Below are 27299 nucleotides of genomic sequence, written 5' to 3' on the forward strand. Positions count from 1 at the left end.
TCACTGGACTCCTCCCGCTCCCATGAAGACGGTGTTGATGGGAGGCAGCGACGCCACCAGGTCCTGAGCCGACGATGTCACACGCTGCTGCTGCTGCTGCTGCTGCTGCTGCTGCTGCTGCTGAGACATCAGAGCGTCCTGAGAGGCGAAGGGAGAGGAAACACCGAACATACAGGGAGCAGAACCTAAAGGAGGAGACGAGACAGGAAACACTTCAGCAGGTACAGGAGGTAAAACTTCGGACAACAACCAGCTGTGTGTCTCCGAACCTCAGAACAAATCATCTAAACCAGTGGTTCCCAACCTTTTTCTTAAAGCAGAAGTAAGCGATCCGGTCGTTTTCGCTAATGCTGCGTTCGAGGCAGGCTTTTGAAATCGTAAATTACAGCTTCAAGTCACAACTTACGACTTTGTAGCGTTCCAGGCAACCCACTCGTGTTTTTCCGACCTGTTTTACCTGTGAAAGTCACTATAACGGCCACTCGTAACTTCCGACCCGTGAACTCGTACCAGATTGAACTGGTACAACTTCACAGGTCGGAAAAACACGAGTCTACGAGTTTCCTTGAACGCACCATAACAGTCCTCGTCCCTACGTCACCACATTCACGGCGTCCCTTGGCTGCACACACAGCCCTGCATGCCGTTCTCTCTCCTCATTGGATAAAAACTGTAGGATACAATAAATGTTTTCTCCTCGGCTCAGAGCAGAGCAGAGGGACTGACAGACCCGTGTTTCAGTCCAAACACTCTATGTAAGTGATTGCTGTCGGAAGATATAACTATTTAAGACTTATATTAACACAAATATATCACTTACTTCTGCTTTAAGGGACCCATATTTTTACCATTGAAAACTTTGGTGACCCCCCCCCCGATGTAAAATAAAATAAAATAAGGAACATCATAACTTCTTTTACATTAAAGCAGAAGTAAGTGGAATGTTTGTGTTAATATAAGTCTTAAATAGTTATATCTTCCAACAGCAATCACTTTTATACAGTGTTTGGTCTGAAACACGGGTCTGTCAGTCACTCTGCTCTGCTGTAAGCAGAGGAGAAAACTTTCCTTGTATCCTACAACCTTTATCCAATGAGGAGAGAGAACGGCATAAAGGGGCGGTCCTCTCTGTGTGTGCAGCCAATGGATGCGCGTGAATGTGGTGACGTAGGGACGAGGGCGGGGACTGCTAACTCCATCGGCTGACAGGAAGTTAGCCAAAACGACCGGATCGCTTACTTCTGCTTTAAATACTTTATTACATTTCAGTAATTTAATAACAGCATGGAACAAACAATCAGGAGAACCTGTGTATGATTACAACATACTGTATTTGTTCAGAACTTGTACTTTTAAAAAATATAATTGTGTTTTTAAAAGTACAAGTTCTGAAGAATATGTTGTAATTTTACGCAGGTTTTTTCTCATTGTTCCATGCTGTTTTTTAAATTCATTGTGACTGATATTGCCCTGCTGTATATTATGTATTTAATGTTTTAAAACTGTTGATATTCAATCATCTATTGATATAGGCCTATAATTTATTTGTTTATCTATTTAAATACACAAATAAATGTTTAATGTGGCCCTTGAATTTAGTTGATTTTGTCACATATATGAATTAAATGCTTAGCCTACTCATTCATTTAACATTTTAATTACATTAAAATTATTAAACCCCTTAAAATCAAGAGGGCTTCGCGACCCCCCTGGATCTTTGGTGCCCCCCAGGTTGGGAACCACTGATCTAAACAAATCAGGTTGAACTTTATTTGGTAACACTTTACTTGAATGGGTATTCATAAGATTGACATAACACTGTCATAACCATGACATAACAGCTGTCATAAACATCAACGAATACTTCTGACAGCTGTCGTTAAGTGTCATTCGGTAAGTTATTTCACTTTTAATGCAAAGTTGACATTGTTTGAGATGTTTTTGTTCTGACAACTTGACATAAAGACGACATAAACTGTCATAGCAGACCTAATTGCCAAACTTTAAAAATTATGTCAAGTTCTCATGACAAGGACATCTCAAACAATGTCAACTTTGCATCAAAAGTGACATAACTTAGCGAATGACACTTAACGACAGCTGTCATAAGTATTCATTGATGTTTATGACAGTGTTATGTCAATCTTATGAATACCCGTTCAAGTAAAGTGTTACCCTTTATTTTAGTATTTTATAGCTGGTATTAAAACCAAGGTAGTTTATTGTGTCACTTAAAGGGATAGTTCAACATTTTGGCAACAAATTGGCCCATTGCCATAATCCCTATAGTCATAGCAGTAAGTTCGTTACCTTTAATTGTCGGTGCAAGCTATTTTTTAGAACGGCGGAGCAGAGCCGCGAGCTGCTCAGAGCTACGCTACGGAGGCTCATGGGATTTCTTGGTTTCCCAACATCAAACTCATCAAATACACAATCCAACAACAACTCCAAAACGCTCTGGTGGACAAGTTGTGACCTGCACATTCACCACGCTATGAGATAATAACACAACGTTACCAGACAGAGTTGTTTTAGAGGGAAATACAGAGACTGCTTGATGAAAAACTGCACCCGACGGGAACGCGCATCAGCGGTTTTGCATGAAGCATGTTATTATCTCATATTGATAGATGAAGTATATATCTTCTCAAAATGCTTTTGATCAATCTTTTCCAAACATATCACTGTGAAAATTAAACCACAGTTAACCCTTTAAAATGGAAATAAAAAGAGGAATTTGTCATAAAAACTAAAATTATTCCAATTTATGGGAAACCGTGTATAACGCTCTTATATCTTTTATTAAAAAAATGTAGTTGTCTCCACTGATTTAAGTTGCTGAAACACAAACAAAGGAACTTTTTATGATCGTAATAAGATTTAAATTTGACTAGTTTTATATGGAGAAAGAGAAAAGATGAAACTTTTAATTTTCATTCAGTTTTTCTTTTCTTCTTGGTCGTCAAATGTAGCTCTGAGGAACATGAAACGATTCCCGCTCTACTGTCATTCTGAGGACAAAGATGTGTTACAAATAAACACACACACACACACACACACACACACACACCTGCTCCGGGCTCGGCCTCGGTGTAATACGCTCCCGTTGTCTTCCGTCCCGGCTCGTCCAGGATGTTGAGCGGGTCGTGGACGTCGGAGAACGTGGAGGCGAAAGGTCGCAGACTGCTGACGCTGCTGATGACCGACACGTGCTGATCGACCAGCGACGTCATCCTCTGGCTGTCCAGGTAACCGCTGTTGCCGTAGTAACCTGCCGAAAGGGGATAAGTTTGGGAAGTTTGCGAAGATCCTGAGATAGTTTTTTTTGTTTGTTTGTTGATGTCACGATTATACATTTTCTTGGTACGATTATTGTCAGAGAAATAATCACGGTACTACGATAATCACAATTATTATGCATTAATTAATTTCACAACACTATGAATGTGTAAAATCAAATATAGTCAAAATATAATTACATTACTCGTTGTTTACACAAAATATTTCCAGTATCTATTAATATAGGACCAATTATTGATCTCCCAGGGGAAGTGTTTGAAATATTAAAGTCATTAATTGTCATCTAAACCAAATGTTTACGTTTATTTTAATCTTTTTTGTTTTGTTTTGTTTTGCTTTTTTGATTACAAATGACATGCTAACATCTAAATTCCCACCAATTCAATGTTACATTAGTTAAATGGACCAGTATCTGACTGTGCATGTACCTTTATTTTGGCGCACATCTGCCGATATGGTTCCAACATTATCTTTTTTGGAAAGTGACGGTATTTAGGAATCTTTACAATTAATTAATTGTGGTGTTTAAAGGGACAACGAGGAGTTTTGGAAACATTTATGAGCCTCCGCGCGCACCGTGAAATTCTTTGACCGGCGCAAGACAGACTCGTGTTTTCATTCATCAAGAATTAAAGTCAGAGGTTCGAAGACGATCACATACCATCGTCGTTCCCACCATAAACGGCGATTCGGTGGCGTTATTCTCATGACTTGCCACGCAACCGAAAGAAAGTTCCACCACCACTAATAATAACAAAATAACGATAGAGACAAAACGATATATTTATCGAAAATGGGCCCATTAACAAGTGTGGGTAGCGTAGATTCATCCACATTAACGTGAGGCATTTTTTTATAACCAAATAGAAACTCCTCGTTATCCCTTTAATACCACGATTAATTGTGAAAACAAGTAATCGTGACATCCCTAGCGTGAACCGTCCTCACCACCGTGTCCCGTGGCCGTGAACGTCTGTCCCTGCTGGTTAAGCCCCGCCCCCACGAAGCCGAACCCCTCGGCCGAGTCCAGGATCTGAGCGTCCAGCGCCGACTCGCTCTGAACCGGATCCGAAGCCGAGCCGTAGCCGGACGCGGGTCGGGCGGCGGTGGCGTACGGCGCCAGGGAACAGCTGGAGCCGCCGCCGCCGGAGGAGGAAGAGTGATGATGGTTGTAGAACAGCTCCTTCGGCAGCTGCTGGTCGTTGAAGGACGGGTAGCGGGAGGAGAGGTGGTAGGTCAGCGAGGAGGTCGGAGCCAGACACGGGTTCTGGGTCGGAGGCCTGAAACACAACAAACTGTTCAAACAAACTAAACACAGAGAAAACAACAATTTATAGAATAGAATAGAATAGAAGTTTATTTATATAGCACCTTTCACAGACGACAGTCACAAAGTGCTTTACAAAGCAAAGTGCAATGGGCAAATTTCAGTGACACATTGACAGACACAAATCACAAATCAACAAGCAATAAAACAGTTATAATTACAAGAGATTAAATACAGTTAATAAAACGCCAGTGTAAACAGGTGCGTTTTTAGCTGTTTTTTAAATAAAGAAATGGAGGAAGCTGCTCTCAGCTGGGGAGGCAGGCCAGTCCAGAGCTTTGGGGCTACAGATTGAAAAGCCCTGTCACCCTTGGTTATAAGCCTCGAGCGGGGGACGGCAAGTAGGCCTTGGTTTGAGGAGCGGAGTGGTCTAGATGTGGTGTGTGGGTTCAGTAAATCAGAAATGTAGGTGGGGGCTAGTCCGTGAATGGCCTGATAAGTTATAACAAGTAATTTAAAATGAATCCTAAAATATACCGGGAGCCAGTGTAGAGAGAACAGAATGGGAGTGATGTGTTGCGATTTACGGGACCTGGTGAGAAGCCTGGCGGCAATACTCAACAAAATCATATAAACAGGAACTAGGAGAAGCCATGAGAGCTGCTTTACTTACACAGTTCAATCAGGACCACTTTGTCGAAATAATCTATATTTACTTGCACAAGTTTCGTTTGGCGGTACGGTGCTGTTCTGGGACCCCCTGAGGCAGGAAGAGCACACCGTCCTGCCCTTCATGAGCCATCATGAACGGCATGAGCAGAGAGCGCAGCAGCAAAGAAAACCCAGACAGAGCAGAGCAGCCAACAAGATACAAAGATGAGGTTCATGACAGATAACAGGAGGAGCCGGGGTGGAGGTGGGCAGAGGAAGCAGCAAGGGAGGAGACATTGGGCTAGAGCCAGAACCAACACCAAATTACAATGCACTACGGTAACAGCTGTTAATTTATGGAACAAATTGGAGAATGACTTAAAAACATTGCAATACCATAATCTTATTTAAAAAAGTACTTAAAAAACAGGATGATTAATTTATATAAGTTAGAGTAATGAGTGGTGACACGTGCTATGCTGCTGCTATGTTTGTTCTGTTTTCTGTATGTTTGATTGTCTTCTTTTTTTTCTCCTCTTTTGTTTGAGGAGGAAGGAAGTAGGGGAGGAAGAAGGGAAAGGAGAGGAGGAAGGAAGGGAAAGGAAAGGAAGAAGAAAGGGAAATCAAATCAAGCAGCTTCTCTCTTTTCACTGTTTTGTGATTGCTTATTTCTTTTATTAATAAATAACAAATTGTACATTTTAATTTTTTTTTTTTTTTTTAATTAACCAGAGTTGTAACAGGGTAGGCGTAATAAGCTATGCTTCAGCCTATGCCTTTTCGGTCCAAATTTTCTTTTTCTGTTTACTTATTGTTTATTCAGAGATTGATGTTATTTTTCTTTATTTACTTTCTTTCTTTCTGGTTTGTTACTTTTCTTTTAATGACATGTATTGACCGAAATAAACTAAACTAAACTAAAAAAAGAGCAGTTTAAATACCCTGCTCTGAATGCAATTTCCCAATAGGAAGCGGCCACTGGGGAGTCAGCTGAGCCATCAGCTGATCAGCTACGCTTTTGATGCTGATTTAGAGCTTGACGTCGTGGCCTGCCAGACCTAACGCTATGCTTGATTTCAGTCAGGACCACTTTGTCAAAATAATCTATATTTACTTGCACAGGTTTTATTTGGCGGTACGGTACTGTTCTGGGAGCCCCTGCTCTTCCACGCGCTTGCTTGGAAAGCCTGAGGCAGGAAGAGCACACCGTCCTGCCCTTCACGAGCCATCATAAACAGCATAAGCAGAGAGCGCAGCAGCAAAGGAAACGACCACACCGGCAATTCCCTGAGCCTCTTGCTACAAGAGATGTCAGGAAGCTATCTGAGTTGGAAATAAAAATGGAATGGAAATAGTTTATTTATTTAGCACACATTTAAATAAAATAAAAAAATCTGACCTGGATGCAGTCTGGTAGTTGGAGGTCGCCGAGCTGCTGGCCGGGGGGAAGTAGCCGGAGCTGGTCTGAGGTAAGCAGTGGTACAGGGTCTCCGGGTAGGAGGAGCAGGGGCCGGGCTGGGTCATGGCGCTGAGGGAGGAGAGGCAGGAGGTGGAGGAGGAGGAGGAGGAAGAGGAGGAGGAAGAAGGACAGGAGGAGGAAGGACAGGAAGACGACAGCAGCCTCCCGGCCATCGGCCCCTGGTTGATGACGGAGCCTCGGTGCACCAACGCCGCCGGAGAGATCGGGGGCGTCATGAGGGGCCCGCTGACCTGGGAGAAGTCCACCTGAAGACCTGACGGAAGAAACACACTTTATATTAAAGGAGAATTCCGGTCATTTTTGACCCCTAAATCGTTGTCCTGATGGTCACCCAGTGTTGGGGGGAGCGAAAAATGCAACTAAAATTGCTACAGGCAAACCAGAGTTACACCATGGCTAGACGGCGCTAGGGATAGCGACAACGCTAACCCATGGGGGCAATTCCTTCATCCACAACAAACACTCAGAAAACAATCAAATATCTATGGTACATGACTGGAATCCTTACGAGACACCACTGACCTCATATAGTGTACAGTATAAACAGTATAAACTTTGTGTTTTTGCATGTAGCCACTCACCTCAGATAGCCGAACTCTGAAACATCCTGGAAAGACATTACTATCTGATCACAGAAACACTTTTTCCTTGTTGTGATGATTTCTTTACAAAAATAAACGGTGGAGCAGTGCAGTGGTAATGTCCAAAATATCTCCGACCTCCGACCGCAGGCGCTCTGCGATTGGATAGTAATGTCTTTCCAGGATGTTTCAGAGTTCGGCTATCAGAGGTGAGTGGCTACATGCAAAAACACAAAGTTTATACTGTTTATACTGAACACTATATGAGTTCAGTGGTGTCTCTAAGGATTCCAGTAGGGATGTGGAGATTCACCGATTCATATCGGTGGTCCGATATAAACGTATTGCACCGGTAGATTCAGGCTACATCGGACATAATTTATGGTTGAATTTGCGATGCATCTCTCCTAGCCTTCTACATCGGTAAATCCCATGGTTAAATCGATCATTTCATTTTCCGAGGCAACCTGAATGCACCACTGCGGAAGCCGTGCGCAGCCTCCCGCCCAATGCTCTGACAGCAGCAGCAGCTGAAGTCAGAGCCGCCAAGAAAAGTAAACAGTCCGAGTGAAGCGGTGGGTCAGTACTCGGCCGTCACCGGCTGTAACTAGTAGGAGCAGGGCCGTTGTAGTGAGCTGGGAAGCGGTGGTAGCCGCGGATGCTAACCGCTAGTTAGCGGTAGCGGTTAGCATCCGGGACAGCTAGCAGGGCTAGTACAGTAGCTCTCCTACCCTACTGCATGGAGCATCACCTGAGCTCTGTCACTGGCTGGAGAGAAAACACCGACTCTCCACCCAGAGATGTCCTGTGCACAACAAAACATCTGTGACTTGTCTCTTCTAAGTTGTTTTGTGAAGCACTTTGTAAACTTGTGTTTTTAAAGGTGCTATATAAAGTTATTATAATACAGCAAAAGGCCAAACTGCAGAGGTGCCACCACACAAGACTAGCCCATATGATTAAGCTGGATTTCATTTCTACCATTTATTTCCTCTAGACTGTAGCCTACATCCCTCAAATTGATATTAGCAGAATGGTATTGAGGTAATAAACCTGATGTGGGAAGAAACTCTCATCACAACTGTATCAAACATCATATCGAACCGAATCTCTTTGTAATTAAGGCATATCGTTATCAAATCGCATTTGAATCGCATCGCATCGTGAACAGGAGTGAATCGTATCGCATCGCATCGACGGGAGCTTCAGTGTATCGTTAATGTATCGTATCGGTGGCAGCGTATCGAGATGCGTATCGAATCGGCCTCAGTGGTGGAGATATACAACCCTAGATTCCAGTCATGTACCAGAGATATTTGATTGTTTTTTGAGTGTTTGTTGTGGTTGAAAGAATTGCCCTCATACTTTAGCGTGGTCGCTAGCCCTAGCGCCGTCTCGCCATGGTGTAACTCCGGGTTTGCCTGAATCAATTTTAGTCACGTTTTTTGCTCCCGATTTAGGGGTAAAAAAAATTCTTCTTGGGTGGTAAACATCTCTTCTTCTACCTGAGACTGTGAACCCGGCGGCGTCCGTCCCCGGGTAGACGACCGCGCTCGTCTCCAGACTCTGCTGCTGCTGCTGCTGCTGCTGCTGATTGGTCGACAGGGACATGTAGGCGTGTTCCCTCAGGGACTCGTTCTTCACCGATTGGTCGACGGTGGGGTTGACCTTGTTACGATTGGCCAGGAAACAGGAACTAGGAGAAGCCATGAGAGCTGCTTTACTGGCGTCTGAGAGGAGAGAGACAGAGAAACAACGTTGTTAACAACATCTGGCTGTCAAAATGTTAAATATATGATAAATATAAATATAAATGTCTGTTAAACTCATGGTGCAACAGTTTCTAACCAGTGGTGACAGTTAAACCTATAACAACATCAATCATTCACACATAATTCCTAATAGATACAATTATTATTATTGTTTATTTGTGTTTTTCACTTTCATTTTCTTTACTCAATTAAATTTAATACATTTTTAAACTACTCATGAACACCTGCGTGAGTATTTATTTGTATTATTGTGATTGTGCATGTTGCTGCATGGTCTGTATGTGTATGTGTGTGTTGACCACTTGCTGCACAGGAAACTGCCCCTTCAGGATAATAAAGATTGATTTAATTAAATTATGTAAAGACTTGTCTTCATTCATTTTATTAATTTTTTTTGCCATTCTTACTTTATTTAATTTTATACTTTCGTTTTATTTTTCCTCTAATCTTTGCACCTGTGATCTGTACTTTTAACATTTTTTAGTGTATGTAAATCAAATGTAGCTTCTTTTCTCGTAATATTTTGATTTCAAATGAGTTTCTTTTATCATTTTTTATATTTTTTCTTATATCTTACCTTATGAACTTATAGACCGTCTTGTCTTAACCCTCTTTTAGAAGTATCTCAGCCTTTTGATTTAATCTGCTTTATGTTTGAACGGTGTAATTTTAAATAAATGTGATCTGCATGAAAAATAAAAACTGATGGTTGTATTTTTCTTTTTTCCAACTAGAACAACTGCTTCATGTCAGATTAGTAGTTATTTCATTCATCTTATAATGAACAAAACAACAGTAACAGGCATCATTATAAGTTGAATGCCAGTTTTTTATTTTATTTCTGGATGATGTATTAATGTGCACAGCTGTTGCTCTGATACGATGATACCTGCATTTTTCATGTATTTGTCCAGCAGGTTCTGCAGATCCTGCTCCTTGTCGTTGTTGAACTGAGTCTCCAGAGCCAACAGGATGTACTCGTCCAGCAGCATCCGGATCAGATGGAAGGAACCTATCGACAAAAAAAATACACAAAACTAGAGATCAGTCTGATTTGTACATGAAAAAAAAAACTCTCTCACTGGAGGATTCTTCCTCTGTTTGACCTTTAGGCTCAGCTGCTGCTTGTTTGACCTGCAGGGTCACATGTTAAAACAAAAAAACAAAAAAACCCTCTGTGTTTGAGCGTCACAGAGCGACTCAACACACGGCCGGTGTTTATCCACGTCCACACAGACGGTGTTTGAACAGAGAGCACGCGACCCTCAGATAAGACTCTGTTTAATCAAGGAGAGTCGGGCCATTTACTATTTATGGTGCTATTGTAGCAATCTGCTCCGAGCTGGCCTGTATTAGCCCAGTGTGTGTGTGTGTGTGTGTGTGTGTGTGTGGTCGACCCGTCCTGTCGACTGAGTGATGGAGAAGAAATGAGCAGAAATTAATTATCTAACTGACTCTAATATCACAAACAATAATCACCATGTTGTCACGAGCTGAACATTGATTTTATAAAGTTGTTTTTAATGACGTGTGATTAACTGTCCAGTTTATAACTTTGACTACGTTTCCCAGAAGCACTAGTGCCACTGCTTTAAAGGTATAAAGTAATACATTTAAGTATATTGTGTATTGATATGTTAATAGAAATGATGGAGCAGATTTGCTTCTATTTACAGGCCCAACATCTGCTTCTCAACAGATGTTTCCTAAAATATATTGATCAATTATTGGGTCTTTATCAGAGTTTTATGACCCTGTCATCATCATTTACATAACTGTACAGTCTGCAGTCAATTCAATGAGTGTCCTCACACCTCTTAAAAAAACAGTACATTGCTGGAAATAAATGACATAAATAACCAGTTTAAATGATATATAATCATAAAAAAAATCACCGGTAAGCAATCCATAAAAACAAATAAATATTAATCCTCACAGAATCAATGATTTCCAACTTAACCAAGATTAAAATAATGGTAAAGTAATCAGCAGGTGTCCTTATAGGTCTGTGTTTCGTCCACAGTGCTGTGTAAAGGATGTTAAATAAAAATAAATGGTAAATAAACAGTAAATAAATCAAAAGTGTACAAAATGAAAAAAGAGAAGTTACTATTATATACATATATATGTCAATATAATCACAAAGACCAGAAAACAAGGAGCTAACACACAATTATGAACATGACAACGAATTGTTGAATAAAAATGTGTCTTTGTGTCAGATGTGTCAGATGGTCCTGATGTTGTATTTACAACACAACGTTACAATATTTTCACAGCTGAAAAAGTCCCAAACAGAACATAAGTGAGATTAAATCCTGGCATCTGAGAAGCTGGAACAAGAGACAGTCTCAGTTTCAGCTCTAGATTAAAGTGAAACTCTCTCTGATGGAGGATCTGTGTTTCAGTGTGTTTGTGCATCAGCTGTGTGTTTGTGTGTGTGTGTGTGTGTGTGTGTGTTTGTGTGTTTTCGTACCGAAGCTGGAGGCGTTGTTGAGTGTGAGGTTGTGCATCACTCTGGCGCCGAAGAAACTCCACCTGAGCAGGAAATCCTGAGCTCGCTTCTTCACCGACCGACCGCTCTGCTTCCCCGGCTTCACACAACAGAACAGACAGAGAGAAAGAAAGAAAGAAAGGAGCCGTAAAGATAATAATAAAAAATATATAAAGCATATAAAGCCTGGTTGCACAACGACACCTTTACAGGAGCTTGCAGTGTGTGAACAGCTGTCACCTTGATGACTTTGTGCTCCACCACAGAGTCCAGCCACTCGATGAACGACTCCACGGTGGCGTTCTTCCTCAGCAGCTCCTTCAGCTCCTGAAAGACGGTGATGGAGTCGTCTGGAGAAAAGAAAGAAGGAGAACGACGTCAAGTAGCTGCTGCTTTATTCTCATTCAGCAGCAGCAGCAGAAACTGTAGCTGCTGTAGAAAACAAGCAGGATGAATCATCACGTCCGCTGAGTGGGATCGATGTGCAGAGAGTCAGTGTGAGCTAGGGCTGCAACTAATGATTATTTTCATTATCGATTCATCTGTCAATTATTTAAACGATTAATCGATTAGTTGTTTGGTCAATAAAATGTTGGAAAATGTCCATCGGTGTTTCCCAAACCACAATGACGTCCTCAAATGTCTTTTTTTTGCCCACAAACCAAAAAGATATTCAGTTTAATGTTAAATATTTCTGGTTTCTTTGTTCCTTTATGACAATAAAAGAAGCTGAAATCAGAGAATTTTGACTTTTTTCCTTAAAAAAAAACTACTCAAACCGATTATTCGATTATCAAAATAGTTGACGATTCATTTAATAATTGATTTTTGTTCGATTATTTGATTAATTGTTGCAGCTCTACTTGAAACAGACTTTTTCCTCCTCCCTTTTGGTTCGGTGTGAATACAAACTACTGGACTCCGGTGAGGACCAAACAAGTGGACTGAGACCACCTCTCCAGCTGGGACTCAGTTCACTTGTTTGGTCCGGCACCAGAGTCTGAGACGAACCCCGGTACGATTCGTTCGTGATCTGAACGCAATCCAAACCTTTTCCAAACCAAATGCAAAATCCAACCGCCTTTTTTTTTGGATTCAACAGGCTTCCATTCAAATCATCAGTTGTTAGCAGCGTGCCGGCAAAAATGAGCCGTGAGTCAACATGGAGCACAGAAGAGACACGCTGCCTCCTCCATATTTGCTCAGGGGAAAACATTAGCATACAGACCTGTAGCTCTTGCACATCTTTGTCCTTAACGATGGACAATCAGGAGGTTGTGCAAGTGATGATAACGCACTTGTCGCTCATATTCTTCAAACAACCTCAACTGGATATACCAAATTAAAGGGGCAGCCTCCTTGACCTCCATTGTGTACTTTCTTTGCAAGAATCCAATGATTTAGCGACTGTGGGACACACGTGGTTCTGTTTACAAAGTTGTGAATACGAACGGCACCAAAGCAAGTGAACTACTGGACTTTCCTGGTGTGAACACGTCCTTACACTCTGAGTACATGTCCTGGTCCTGGTCTCCGGTGGCGCTGACGCTGAGCAGCGGCTGAGAGCTGATGCTGCTGAGATCCACGTTGTCGATGTCCGCCACCATGCTGGTCACCACGGCCTGGTCGAACAGCGCCGGGCGGGCGATCTGCAACAGAACAGGAGGAGGGAGGGGAAAATATATAAATATAGAGTAACCCTTTCATTTACAGGCCGCTAGTTACATGATAATTACGTGATAAATGTCAAGAAATAGCCAAGAAATAACGGTCAGTTTCATAGTAACATCATGTTTTCATAAAGGCAAAGGTTACACAGGCTTTTCATGCCTTTAATTTTTTGGGAAAGGCCAGGATTTTTCTCCACCAAGTCATTGCCATTGACCGATATTTCTGGACTATTTCTACACAATCAATCGTTATCTCTTGGCGATATTTCTTGACATTACAATGAAACTGACCGTTATTTCTAGGCTATTTTTAGACATTATGAAACAATTACTTGATATTTCTTGACATTATCACGTAATTAATGGCCTGTAAATTAAAGGGTTAGAATATATATATTTGTGTTTGTGTGCAACAATCTGCACAGTCTCCTCCTCTGGTACCTGAGCCAGGTGCAGGAACGAGGTCTGTCTCTTCAGGGAGGAGACGAAGCGGCGAGCGATGGGGAGCTTCTTGGCTGCAAGGCATTCTGGGAGGTTTTCCAGGGAGGAGGCCAGCCAGTGCTCCCAGTGTTTGGCAAAGTTGCGGATATCTGCCAGCAGACTGGAGAGAGAGCGTTTACACAGGTTAGACAGGAAGGATCACAAACCTTTAAAATCTCACAGTTTCTGTGACCCGTGGTCATCTTTATCCAGGTTTTTATTGGAATTAAAGTTTTGAGACACTGAAGACACTGAATTTGAGCAGGCAAATTGCATTTCTCATCTATGCAGAAGAAATCGCATCTTAATTTTAGCACAAAGAGAATGTGTTGTTCATGAGAAATAACAGTGTGAATTGGTTGATCTCCATCTATGTAGCTCGTTTTACTGGTTAATTACTGATATTAACTGAGACATAAAAGAAAAATTCATGATCAATTTAAGAACAAACCCTGGAATCAAAGATGGAAACTAGTGAATAACCTTTATCTCCTATTTCCAGACATTTCCAAACATTTTAAATCTGGACCATGAGCGGAAGTTGGAGACACAAACCTTTCAGGCATCTCCTGCATCGTAGCAGGAATCAGAACATCTGTTAAAACCTGAGGGACAAAAAACAAACAGAAAAAAAAAGGATTCATTGGTGAAAACACAGTTAGGCTCCGAGGCTCCTGCTAAACAACTAAAAACAGGCAATTTAAAATTTTCATGGGCGTAATTTCGTAAAAGTTTCTCCTTCGTCCTCGTTGTGAAGAAATTTCCTGTGAATGTTTGGGAGCAGCTCGTTCTGAAGGACTAAAGACAGTGGGTGGTGGTGAATCAAATCTTTTCTGAAGGACACAACGCTACAGAAGAAGAAGATTACAAAAAAAAAAAAAAATCCTTTTTACATGTGGTCTAATCTTCTTCTATACAACAGCATTCTTCAGTCCTTCTTTGAAAAATTACTTTCCAACAAAATGCTCCATTTTTAAGGTCAAGAACGTTTCATTAGGGACGGACACAAACCAGAGCCTGTTCGCTTACAAGACAAAGTCACACTGGGAAAGTTTGAAGAATGAAAACTGTTTGGACACGACACAGAATCTATCTTCTCTGTGAAAGAAGAATTAAAGGGATAGTTCAACATTTTGGCAAATTGGCCCATTGCCATAATCCCTATAGTCTTAGCAGTAGGTTCGTTACCTTTAATTGTCGGTGCAAGCTATTTTTAGAACGGCGGAGCAGAGCCGCGAGCTGCTCAGAGCTACGCTACGAAGGCTGATGGGATTTCTTGGTTTCCCTCATCAAACTCATCAAATACACAATCCAACAACTCCAAAACGCTCTGGTGGACAAGTTGTGACCTGCACATTCACCACGCTATGAGATAATAACAGAACGTTACCAGACAGAGTTGTTTTAGAGGGAAATGCAGAGACTGCTTGATGAAAAACTGCCCCCGACGGGAACGCGCATCAGCAGTTTTGCATGAATTTACCTCTAAAACAACTCTGTCTGGTAACGTTCTGTTATTATCTCATAGCGTGGTGAATGTGCAGGTCACAACTTGTCCACCAGAGCGTTTTGGAGTTGTTGGATTGTGTATTTGATGAGTTTGATGAGAAAAACCAAGAAATCCCATTACTCTCCGTAGCGTAGCTCTGAGCAGCTCTCGGCTTTGCTCCGCCGTTCTAAAAATAGCTTGCACCGACAATTAAAGGTAACGAACCTACTGCTATGACTATAGGGAATATGGCAATGGGCCAATTTGCCAAAATGTTGAACTATCCCTTTAAAGAAACTTCAGATCTCTTCATACTTACAGCCACCTAAATACTTTTAATTCTTCTAATAGACAAGCTGCCAGACAAATGAATTTCCCTTTTTGGATGAATAAAGTTATTCCTTTTCCTATTCCTTTAAAAAACGTCAGGTGATCTGATCAAGCTGGTGCGATCATAGACCCTCGAGGTTCAACAATGGTTTATGGAAACATGAATTGAACTAAACAAAAACAACCTTATAGAGGATGGAGTCGCAGACGCAGAAGATGTCGACTATCACCGGGTTCTCCAGCAGCGGCAGCAGGTGGTCGGGCATCCCCTGCCAGAAGTGGAGCAGGAAGTTCTGGATCTGAAACACAGAGAAACGATGACATATGAAACAACGTAACAGAAAATAACAGAAAGTTTGCAGCAGTTTGAGAGTTTTTTTTTTTTAATTCTCACCTCCTCAAAGTTGACGTTGATGGCGTTGTCCAGGATGCACTGGCAGTGTGTCTTGTACATCATGATCAGAGTGTCGACCTGCGAGAAAACAACAAAGATCTGACATTATTGTTGAATTTATTAAAGGATAGCCCCTTGAGATGTAGCATCTCATTTTCAAGGGGGTCCCTGAACCATCATATACATAGAACACACAACATCAACAATACATTACATTACATTGTAGACATACATAACATGACAATACAACAAATACAGACATCTTGCTCACACACTCCCACATACCACCCCTACCCCCATAAATTTAACAAAATAGAAATATCAAATAACATAGTAGGAATAACGAAATAACAAAATGAAGAAAGAAAGAATAACAATGAATGAATGAATCAATTAAGTAATTAACTAAAAACATGAGCAATTTGTTTTAAGATATAAATATAGTGACCTCCTGAAACAATGAAAAGAGGTAATAGAACGCAAAGAAGGAGGGAGATTATTCCAATCAAATGGGGCTTTATATTGGAATGACCTTTTACCAACCTCTTTAGAGAATCTAGGAACAAAGAAATAAGGGAAGTTAGTATGTCTGTACAGTATGTGGGTATTATATGGCGAGTTGTATGAATCATAAGTTCTTTTAAATAAGGAGGACAATTAAAATAAATACATTTGAAAAGAAAATGGAACCAATGAGATTGCCTTCTTAATTTGGGTTGTAGCCAGTTCAGAGAATCAAACATGAGACAATGATGTGTTCTAAAAGGACATCTCAAAACAAATCTACATAAGGAATTAAATAATATAGTCAGAGATTTAAGATGAGTGTCAGAGGTGTTTTGATAAACAACATCAACATAATCAACAAGTGGTACTATCAGTTGTGTGATTAACCTTTTTCTGACATGAAATGTAAAACAGTTGATTGAACGGTAAAGTGAAGCGAGAGTCACACATTGACGACGATTATGGAGATAAGCATTAAACCAGAGAGGAGAATTTTGATCGAGACCAGTTGCAAAGAGTTTGTCAAGTAGCAAATAGTGGTCAACCAGATCAAATGCCTTAGATAGATCAATGAAAATTGCACCAGCAAGGTTACCCTTATCAAAGGAGGTGAACACATCATTTGTAAATTTCAACAAGGCTGTGGTAGTGGAAAAATTTTGTCTGAATCCTGACTGAAAAGGTGATAGAATATTATTTGAATTTAAGTACTGAGACAGCTGGTTAAAAATAAGCTTTTCAAAAGTTTTTGCGATTGTGCAGATAATAGAGATAGGGCGATAATTATTTACATCAGATGGATCACCTCCTTTAAAAAACGGGAGTAACCTTAGCACATTTCCAGATCGAGGGGATTGAACAGGTGGACAGAGACAAATTAAACAGGTCAGCAAGGGGATACATGCGGCAAGTTTGATAAATTTAGCTTCAAGGCCATCAGGACCAGCGCTAGTGTTATCTCTCAATTGACCAGCGCTAGTGTTATCTCAGCAAGAAAAACATCATTGGGCAAGATCTTTTTAAAGGAAAATGAATGGTCAGAGAAGGTACTAAATGAGGGGCTGGCAGTCCAATAGGAATCAAAGTGAAAGGAATTACAGATGGAAGAAAAATGATGATTAAAAGCATGAGGAATAAGTGATGGGTCAGAGATAGGTTCATTATTAAAATGAATCTGGGATAAAACATTTTTGTTATTTCTGTTGAGAACGAGGTTCAGTCGTTTCCAGAACTGTCTTGGATTGTGAAAATTTTGTGACAGGCTTTCTTTGTAGTAGTTAGACTTTGCGTTCCTGGTTTTGACTATACATTCATTCCTAAGTGATCTGTAAGTGTCCCAGTCGGTAGAGTCCCTAGATGCACGATATTTAGCCCATGCTTTATCCCTCTGCTTAAAAAGATTAAGGAGTTCTGAACTAATCCAAGGAAGGTGACCACCTTTGACTCTGACAGTCTTCATCGGAGCATTAAAAAACTAGAAGACGAAACTACTGGAAATGTAAATATGGCAAATATATATACAGCTCTGGAAAAAATAAAGAGACCATGGCCACTCCAAAATGTTCTTAATAAATCAGCTTCTCTACATTTATGGCAGCCATCGATTCCAGTGTCTATTGAACTCCAACACAAGCACACCTCACTCTACTTAGCTGATCACCTGAATCAAATCATATTTAAAGCAGAAGTAAGTGATATATTTGTGTTAATATAAGTCTTAAATAGTTATATCTTCCGACAGCAATCACTTACATAGAGTGTTTGGACTGAAACACGGGTCTGTCAGTCACTCTGCTCTGCTCTGAGCCGAGGAGAAAACATTTATCGTATCCTACAGTTTTTATCCAATGAGGAGAGAGAACGGCATGCAGGGCTGTGTGTGCAGCCAAGGAACGCCGTGAATGTGGCGACGTAGGGACGAGGACTGTTATGGTGCGTTCAAGGAAACTCGTATTTTTCCGACCGTGAAGTGGTACCAGTTCGATCTGGTACGAGTTCACCGGTCGGAAGTTACGAGTGGCCGTTATAGTGACTTTCACAGGTAAAACAGGTCGGAAAAACACGAGTGGGTTGCCTGAAACGCTACAAAGTCGTAAGTCGTGACTTGAAGCTGTAATTTACGATTTCAAAAGCCTGCCTGGAACGCAGCATTAGCGAAAACGACCGGACCACTTACTTCTGCTTTAATGAGGAAGAAAATTTATTTAAAAAAATAAAAAAAACACTGCTGCGATTAAAAATTGGGATTATTCCACCAATTTTGATTTCTAAACTCATCCTAAGTTGAAAAAGTAGTGTTGTGTTGTTTTAAAATGAATATGAACTTGTTTTCTTTGCATTATACGGTAAGGTCTGAAAACACCAGATTTTTTTTGTTATTTTGACCTGTTGCCATTTTCTGCAAATAAATAAATGCTCTAAATGACAATATTTTTTTTCCAATTTGGGAGAAATGTTGTCAGTAGGTTATAGAATGAAACAAAAGTGTTCATTTTACTCAAACACATAGCTATGAATAGTAAAACCAGAGGAACTGATCATTTTGAAGTGGTCTCTTAATTTTTTCCAGAGCTGTATATAAATATATATATAGATTATTATATGCTGGGTCGTGTGTGTGATGACCTGCCTTGTCTCTGGAGACGTTTCCCTGCAGCAGCAGATGCTGAGCGTTGGGGAAGTCTGGGAGCAACGTCCCAGTTTTGGAGCTCAGAGAGTATTTCCTGGTGAAGCCTCCCTGAAACAAACGACCTGTGTCACAGACGCACGTTCATCCTGACGACAGCTTTTTATTTATTTATTACAGCAGAGAGAAGAAACTGGTTTGTTACCTCGTTCTTGAGTTTACTCCCCGAAAACCTGTGATCAAAGAGAAACAGAGAAATGATTCATCAGCAGGGATTGAAAAATATAAGATACAAACTATTTATACATTTCAGAGAAAGAAAGAATTGTTTCCATGTAAACAAATGCTGTACATTTGTAGTTTTATGTAATTAGTGTCATTAAAGTCTAGATTTGTTACAAATGGACTGAAACAGAAATTAAGAGTTTTTAATATGAGCCATGAAATTGAAGTAAAATATTCAAGAAACCAAACATCTCAACATAAAACTATTTGGTAACACTTTATAATAAGTACACACTATCAAGCATTAGTTAAACATTAATAAATATAGAATTCTTCATTTATAATGCAGGAATACTCATTAGTATGTAGTTTATAAACGCAGTTAGTGCTTATTAATGACGAGTAAAACATTTTTAACTGTGTTTATAAACTACATACTAATGAGTATTTATGTGTTAGAAATGATGAATTCAGTATTTAAAGCTTAAGTAATGCTTAATAGTGTGGACTTATTAAAAGAAAAGTACCAACTATTAATATATATCATCACATACCAGACCAGAAGGGAGAAGAAAAGAGGAGGAGGAAGAAAACTAAAAAGGAAAAAGAAGAGGATGATAGACACGGAAGGAGAAGAGGAAGAAAGACAGAGGAGCAATAACAAGAATAAGGAGAAGTAAGATGGGAAGCAACATGAGAAGAAAAAGAAGAGGAGGAGGGGGAGAGAGAAGGAAGCAGAAGAAGGAGGAGTCACCTGGTCAGGCCTTTCCCAGAGTAAACAGAGTGATAGTAGGCGCTGCTCTCCTTGATGCCGATCCCATAGTAGTGATACCTGTCAACCATCAGCAGAGAGAAGACGGATCAGATCGTCAGGAGGAGACGTCGGTCTGTAGCTACGACCTCATCGTCATGGAGCTTTATAACACAACACTCAAATCATTCCTGTTACCCAAAGATTTAGAAACCTTGGTTCACGCTTTCATTTCCTCCCGACTAGACTACTGCAATTCTCTCTACTCCGGAATCACCCAATCAGCCCTATCTCGTTTACAGCTAATTCAAAATGCAGCAGCAAGACTTATTACTGGTACCAGAAAGATCGACCATATCTCACCTGTACTGGCTACTCTTCACTGGTTACCAGTTAAATATAGAATTCAGTTTAAGATACTTTTATTTGTTTTTAAAGCATTGCATGGATTAGCACCTGATTACATCACAGAACTCCTCACCCCCTATTCCACTTCTCGTCTGCTTAGGTCCACTGACAAGTCACTGCTGTTTATCCCACCTACAAAACTAAAAACAAGAGGTGACAGAGCCTTTTCAGCTATTGGTCCCAAACTATGGAATAGTCTCCCACAAACAATCAGATCTTCACCCTCCATAGACATCTTTAAAACACAGCTAAAAACGTATCTCTTCTCTCTGGCTTTTAATTCAGTCTCATGAGAACCTCCCATAGGCCTACCATTATTCCCACTCACTTGTTGTTTTAATGTTTCTTTGTGTCTGTCCTGTCTTTGCTTGAACTAATCTTGTATGTAAAGCACTTTGGTCAACATCTGTTGTTTTTAAATGTGCTCTAGAAATAAACATGACTTGACTTGACTTGACAACACAGCAGCTGTTTACACAAACATGAACCCATGGGAACGTGAAGTTAAAGCCGGCGTTTTTTACTTGGAGTGTCCTCGGGTGCCGAGTCGTCTGGTCGTCAGGAGAGGAAACTTCTGACGGATCGTCTGATGGCGACACAAAGATCAGTCACTGGATCAACCACTGGATCAACCACTGTAGCCTTATAATGAATTTTTATTTAGCCTTTATTTAACCAGGTAAAAAGACCCGTTGAGATCGAGATCTCATTTTCAAGGGTGACCTGGCCAAGAGGGCAGCAGCACACGTCGTCAACATTATAAAATACAAAATACATTACAATATTACATTATAATAAATAGGGCCATAATACAGTAGAGGTTAAAACAAAAGTGCAAGGAGCAAGGGGGTCATGGTGACAAGGTTGGTCAGCAAAGGCACCGCTCAATTGATTTTTGTTGTCGGACCTTTAAGAAGTGACGAAAAACATTAAAAGATACAAGTTCAGACAATTTCAGTTCAGCCTGGAGGTTGTTCCATGTTGATGGAGCGGCATAACTAAACGCTTTTTTCCCTAATTCAGTCCGCACTCTAGAAATGTTCAAACAATAAATATCACTGGACCTTAAGGCATATCGATTTTCTGTTCGACGGAGAAGTGAACAGAGGTAAGATGGAACCAAAATGAACTATAGATATACTAATGAACTATATATAAACTCTCCATCTTCTAACACAGGTTGGTGAGTTCATACATGAGGAATAAACTTTCATATGCCACAAGAATACAAAATGAAACTAAACACACCTTTCCAAAGGTTGCAGCGCAGGCCGGCTCCAGTTTCTCTTTGCGGCAGAAGTCCAGGTAGTGGGCGTAGAGGATACACCGAGGCAGACACACTCCTTCACACACGATGTAATTCTCCTCCAGCCTGTGGAGGAAATCCTCCATCACATCACAACAAGGTATAAACACGTCCAGAGATAAAAAGAAAAGAAGAAGACGTTTCTAAATGTAGTTGAGATATAAAAGTTGAAACTCCCAGTGTGCAGACTGAACTGCTCTGTCAGGGCTGCGTTGTTACATGAGTAGATATTTAACACTAATACATTAATATGCAATCACGGTTTTAATGTTGTAGGTGGAGTTAATTCAAGCTGTTTTATGTACGACTGTGGGAAGGTTTGGGTTTACTGTAGTACATGCTTAGACTTAGAGATGGTTTATTGATCCCAAAAGAACATTAAAGTATCCAGTGGTGCAGACATACAGTACATATAATAATACATTGTAATTAGTGCTGTCAAGTTAATCAAAAGAGATTAATTTTAAACATTTAATGCGTTTAAAAAGAATTAACACAATTAACGTCGTTTTGTTTACTTTTTGGTGACGTATGCAGTCAAACCAGGCAAACCGATGGACCCGCTGTAGTGCTGTTATTCATCACTTTATGAAGTTTTAATATTTTTTCATGTGAGTAATTAACCGTTTAGATGACCAATGTGCGGTTAGTTCATCCAAAAGACGTCTGTTCCAAAGTTTGCTCCGGCGCTTTTGGAGAAGTGAAGCTTTTGTTATTAATTCTGTTGGAGGATAAGATGCCTTGTTTTACTTCTCTGGAGAGAAACTGTGTTCAAATTCATTAAATTACTCTTTAAATTTAAATTTTGACTTTCTTTGTGTTTATTCTACATTAATTTGATGATTTAACATAAATAAATATTCGTTATAAGCTTCAGTCTAAAGTGGACAAATGCAATGAATTTGTTGATAAATAAATCGCGATTAATTAGTTAATTTTTTTTAATCGATTGACAACCCTAATTATAATATAATATAAGGGCATAGAAGAGCAATATAACACAGAAAAGTAAGAAAAAAATATACACTATCTACATCCATATGAAACTATGTTCATACAAATGTTATGAATAAAAAACTAATAAATAGAGAAGAAAAGAATAAAACTGTACCAAATTAAATATGCGTATTGTATAAATGGAAGAATATGATGCATCATATTTTAAATGCTCAGTAGAAGTATTTAAAATCTAAATAAGAAAAGGTGATGTCATAGATTTCCTCCGTTATTCAGCGCAGTAGAAGCAGAAAGAGTCCTGGTATATTGAGCGGTTCAGACTGACCACTGCAGAGTGAGCTGCGTCTGCTTCTTCTTGTCCTTGATGATCTGGCTGATGGACTTCCTGGATGAGGAGACCAGGCTCTGTTTGATGCCCAGGTCCGGGTTAAAGTCCACCAGGTCCTGGTCCTCCTCGGAGGACGGCGTCTCGTTGCTGTCCTCAGCTTCTGAAAAAACAAAACAAAACAAAACAAAACAAAACACAATAGTAATATTAATACACAAAACGGAGAAAAACACAAATGTTGACGGTCAGTGTATCTTTTGGTCATTGGATTTTCTTTTGATGAATGGGAATTAAAAACCAAAATTCATTGGTTTATTCTATTTTCGTTTTGAAATACAAAAAATAAAATTGAAACACAAAGTGTTCTTGTTTTTGAGTGTCAAAGAACAACTAACTAAATTTTAAAAACAGTTTGATTTTCATGTTCTATGTCACATAACAAAAAATAAAATCAGCAGTCAACAGAAACAAATAAACAGACCAAAAACACTTATTTTTTAAATATTTTTACACCAAATGTTGTCATTTTCAAGGCAAGATTGCCAATGAGCGCTACGGTACCTGTGTGTCTGTGGTTTTGTAGGCCAAAATCTACTCAGATATGATTTCAGACAGCAAAACGAGGCCTGACATATACAGAAATCAGTACGCATATCAGATGAAAGTGGGGGCAGAAAGGAGATTTTAAGATGAAAATGGCAGAAGCTTGAGTCCCCAACGTACGTCTCATGTGGCTGTATGTTATGCGTGATTGTGTGTTGTGAGTGTGCATGTGTGCGTGTGAAGACTTTGTCCCCCACTGATAGGGGGGGAAACAGGTCTGTTGTCCCATCCAGGGCATTAAATTATGGAATACTGTTTCAACAATAGCTATGTAATCTTTGTGTGTGGGGGGGTCCTAAGACTATCTCGTCCCATTCTAGGCCTTATGGCCTGATAGACCAGTCCGGCCAGCAGTCTTGCCTTGTAAATGACAACTTCCAGTGTCAGAAAACCTTTGTTTTTTTGTTTCTGTCGTCTAGGGATTTTATTTTTGTTATATGAAATTGAACATGAAAATCAAACAGTTTTTAAATTTTAGTTAATTGTTCTTCGATACTCAAAAAGAAGAATGCTTTGTGTTTCAATTTTATTTTGTGTATTTCAAAATGAAAATCCAATAAACAATCCTTTTTTGTTTTTTGATTCCCATTCATCAAAAGAAAATCCAATGACTAAAAGATACACTGACCGTTGACCTCCTTTGATTTGATTGGGTTTATATGTGTGACGATATGATGTGACGACACTGGTCCTTTCTGTCTCTCTGTTTGACTATCTGATTAAATGGAGCAGTTCAGAGTCTCTTTTACTTCTCCTCTGGTTTAAAACGCGCTCCATGTGAAATTTTGAAACCTTGAATTAACGCAGCGCTCGGTCCGAGTCGCCTCCTGCTCGTCAGTCGCTGCCCTGCATTGATTTTTTTTTTTTTTTTCCTCCTTGCTAATGGAACATTTTACATTTTCAGGTTTATTTCAGTTTTTGCGTTTTCTCTTTGCCTTGTGAGTCTCTGACAACCTCGCACGCTTCAAGGATTTTATTTGTTAATCCAAACATTTGCTCTGATGTGACTGAATCAGAAGAAGAAGACGACAAATAATTAGTTTGAAATCTTCTTCTTCGTCCTCTTCTTCTCCCTCCTGGAGGACGGTGTCCAAGGCAGAGCTGTTTTTGTGCTTTTCCGGCCTTGAGGAGCTGATTTGAGCTTTCACGTTATCACTCCACTTAGATTGCTACTGGTGCGCCGGCGCGCTGAACAATGCACTGTGGGAGAAAAAGTTAAAGGAATCAAATAATGGTCCATTCTTTTCTGAAGGGTGCCAGAGCAGCTATTCAAAGATGTGCACCATGCCGCAACTCCATTTCCACTCGTTATTGACAAAATAACAAGAATGTCTTAATTGCTTTTTTTTTTTTTTTGAGTTTTTTTTTCTGGACAATTTCTGTCCCTGACAAAAAAACTCCAATAAAAGAAAACTCCACAAACCTGTACACGATTAATGTCTCCTTACAATCATAAAAAAAAAACCTTAGAAATGACAATAACTAGACATCTAAAGAGCCAAGGATGGAAAAAATACACATTTTTTGTATCCTTTTAAATGTTATTGTTACAGTATGTATTTAGTCGAAATATTTTGTATTTTGAAAAGTAATAAGAAGCTTTGAATGTTCTCAGTGTCATATCATCTGAAAGTGAAAATGAATGATCTGACAGCTACAGAGAACATAGAGTTTGTAAATCCTAAAAACTCATGAATCGTGGCAGCTCAACAGTTGTTTTTCCAAACTTTATTGGGCAATTTCCAAAGCTAGTCTGTCAACATTGAATATTTTTGTGAGTAGACTTATAAAGCGAACTACATAAATGTTTCTGTAAACAACAATAGAAAAAACAGTGTCACTGCATCAGTGAGTTACAGAACACACTGCACTTTGCTAATCCTGATTCTGCTCATTTTTTAGGTCAGCCATGAGTATTGAAGAAAAATGAAACTAAAATACAGTAAAGTAACAGTAAAATAAAACAGTGCAATGTGAAATGATGACAAACTTTATCCATTTGGAAAAGTTTCACATTTGAAAATTTGATGTTAGCTACTTCCAAAATACAGTATCCTCCAGCTCTAAAATAAAGATTATGTTCTGTACATTACATTTTGTGAATCTTTCCATATCTTTGATTAATGACTGTGGTTTAAATTGTGTTTATTATAAAATTAAACTGCAGTGCAAACCATCCAACCAATGCCTGCAGAGGATTTAATTCAATCTTTGATGCCACATTTTACACTCATACTGAATAAAGCTATAAGACTGAATTAGTTTTCTTCTCTCTCTATTGATTGCTTCACACTATCATTTCTATTTTTGTCCTGTTCTTCACCATCATCCTCCTCCTTTTCACATTTGTGGAGCCCAAAAAGTTTGAGGGTAAAATGAGTGTTAAGTTGACTGACGCCTGCAGCTGCAGCTCCACCATGTGGCTGATTACTGTCACCGTTTTACACCCGAACAAATCTGGAAGCTGCTCATAGGAAAACATCCAGATTTTAAGACTTGAGGCTGGAATCACAACAGGGAAATAAAAGGAGAACAAAAGAAGGATCATACAAGAACATTAATAACAAGTGAGTGTTTTTTTCTTTTACCTGATTTAATCCCAGAGTCGTCCTCCTGAGGAAATCGTGTCTGTCCATTAAAGTCTCTGTGTGTTTCCTCTGGTGAGCTGCACAAAGTCTTGGTCAAAGAGCGAATGAGAAACACTCTGTCGTCTCTGTCGCCTGAACTCTCGCTGCTGCGCTTCATCGGCATCGTGGACTTCAGATTTTAAAGCTCGACACCACAGACAGAGAGGATGGGAAAATTTAAAAAAAAAAAAAAGGAAAGAAAAAGAAATCTGGAGTCAAAAAGTCAAAACTAAACAACCCACTGCCGACCATTTGTCCTGTAAAGACCGTGAACTCGCCCTGAACTCACATATAACACACACATATAAAAATCCTGAAACACCAGCCCGTGCATTTTTCTTCAGTTTTAAAACAGCCAGTAATAAAAATAAAAAAAACTGGAAAAAAAACAAAAAGTAAAAACCCCTCTGAGCTGTAGATGGACCTGACTGAGCCACCTCGGACTAACAGAGCTCTGCTGAGGGAAGGCAGAGCTAATGAAGCCGTGGATGCATTCATCATATTTACAGAAGACTGGAGCTAATCCAGGTTATTAATGATTAACAGAAAAACCCTCATCCATCTGTCCATCCGTCCATCCTGCCTCCCACACTCAGCTCGCCCTTTATTTAAACTTATACACACACAAGCACCTGAGGGGATTTAGATTTTCACTTTATTTTGAAAACACAAATACCTACGTATATACATTTAGGTTGAGAGTGACACTTGTAAAGGCTTGCTTACGGTTACTTTTAAGCAATAATCAATATAAAACATGCTTCGCTTTGAGTCTTTAACTATAAATCTGACTTTTAAAACATGTTGTATTTAATCTTCTTTTTAAAACGAGCTCTCTCTGCTCCTTTATATATAAACTCCTCATCCTCCTCTCTGGTGTTATCACAGCCATTATCACTGAGAGTATTAACCTGTTAAAACCTTGAATTAGTTCAGTGCAATACACCTGAAGAGTGTCCTGTGTGTCATTGTGTTGATCTTTCTTCACTAATGGAATATTTCACATTTCATTTTCAGATATATTTCAAGTTTCAGTGTTTCTTCTTAGCCTTT

At 39.7% G+C, this 27299-nt stretch overlaps 1 protein-coding gene and 1 long non-coding RNA gene across 2 annotated transcripts; one reads left to right on the forward strand and one right to left on the reverse strand.

The window, feature by feature from the left end:
* Nucleotides 1-27057, reverse strand: rfx6 (regulatory factor X, 6). Its single transcript, XM_085770848.1, has 20 exons — nt 26208-27057; nt 23014-23176; nt 21674-21797; nt 20950-21011; nt 20021-20098; nt 19247-19274; nt 19045-19152; nt 15909-15986; nt 15700-15813; nt 14251-14300; nt 13657-13816; nt 13050-13194; nt 11786-11895; nt 11528-11645; nt 9941-10063; nt 8785-9009; nt 6618-6951; nt 4249-4580; nt 3071-3271; nt 1-212 (listed from the first exon to the last, which is right to left on the reverse strand). The coding sequence occupies exons 1-20, from the start codon at nt 26368-26370 to the stop codon at nt 1-3; spliced, it is 2928 nt and encodes a 975-aa protein (XP_085626974.1). The 5' UTR covers nt 26371-27057.
* On the forward strand, nt 15703-16016 carry LOC146961298 (uncharacterized). The gene is made up of 2 exons (XR_015035209.1): nt 15703-15804; nt 15888-16016. It is a non-coding gene; the product is annotated as an uncharacterized LOC146961298 (long non-coding RNA).
* Nucleotides 27058-27299: the final 242 nt, after the last annotated feature.

Source organism: Trachurus japonicus, chromosome 24, assembly GCF_045865225.1.
Source record: "Trachurus japonicus isolate A0001 chromosome 24, Traja_1.0".
Taxonomy (NCBI): Eukaryota; Metazoa; Chordata; class Actinopteri; order Carangiformes; family Carangidae; genus Trachurus; species Trachurus japonicus.

Bases quoted from the DNA above. Each gene is read 5' to 3' on its own strand.
- rfx6 (XM_085770848.1), bottom strand. From the start codon at position 26,370: ATGCCGATGAAGCGCAGCAGCGAGAGTTCAGGCGACAGAGACGACAGA. The intron at 23,177-26,207 runs GTAAAAGAAAAA...TTGTTTTTTCAG, and splicing joins CGACTCTGGGATTAAATCAG to AAGCTGAGGACAGCAACGAG. The intron at 14,301-15,699 runs GTTGTTTTTGTT...TTTGTCCCTCAG, and splicing joins GCGACTCCATCCTCTATAAG to GTTTTAACAGATGTTCTGAT.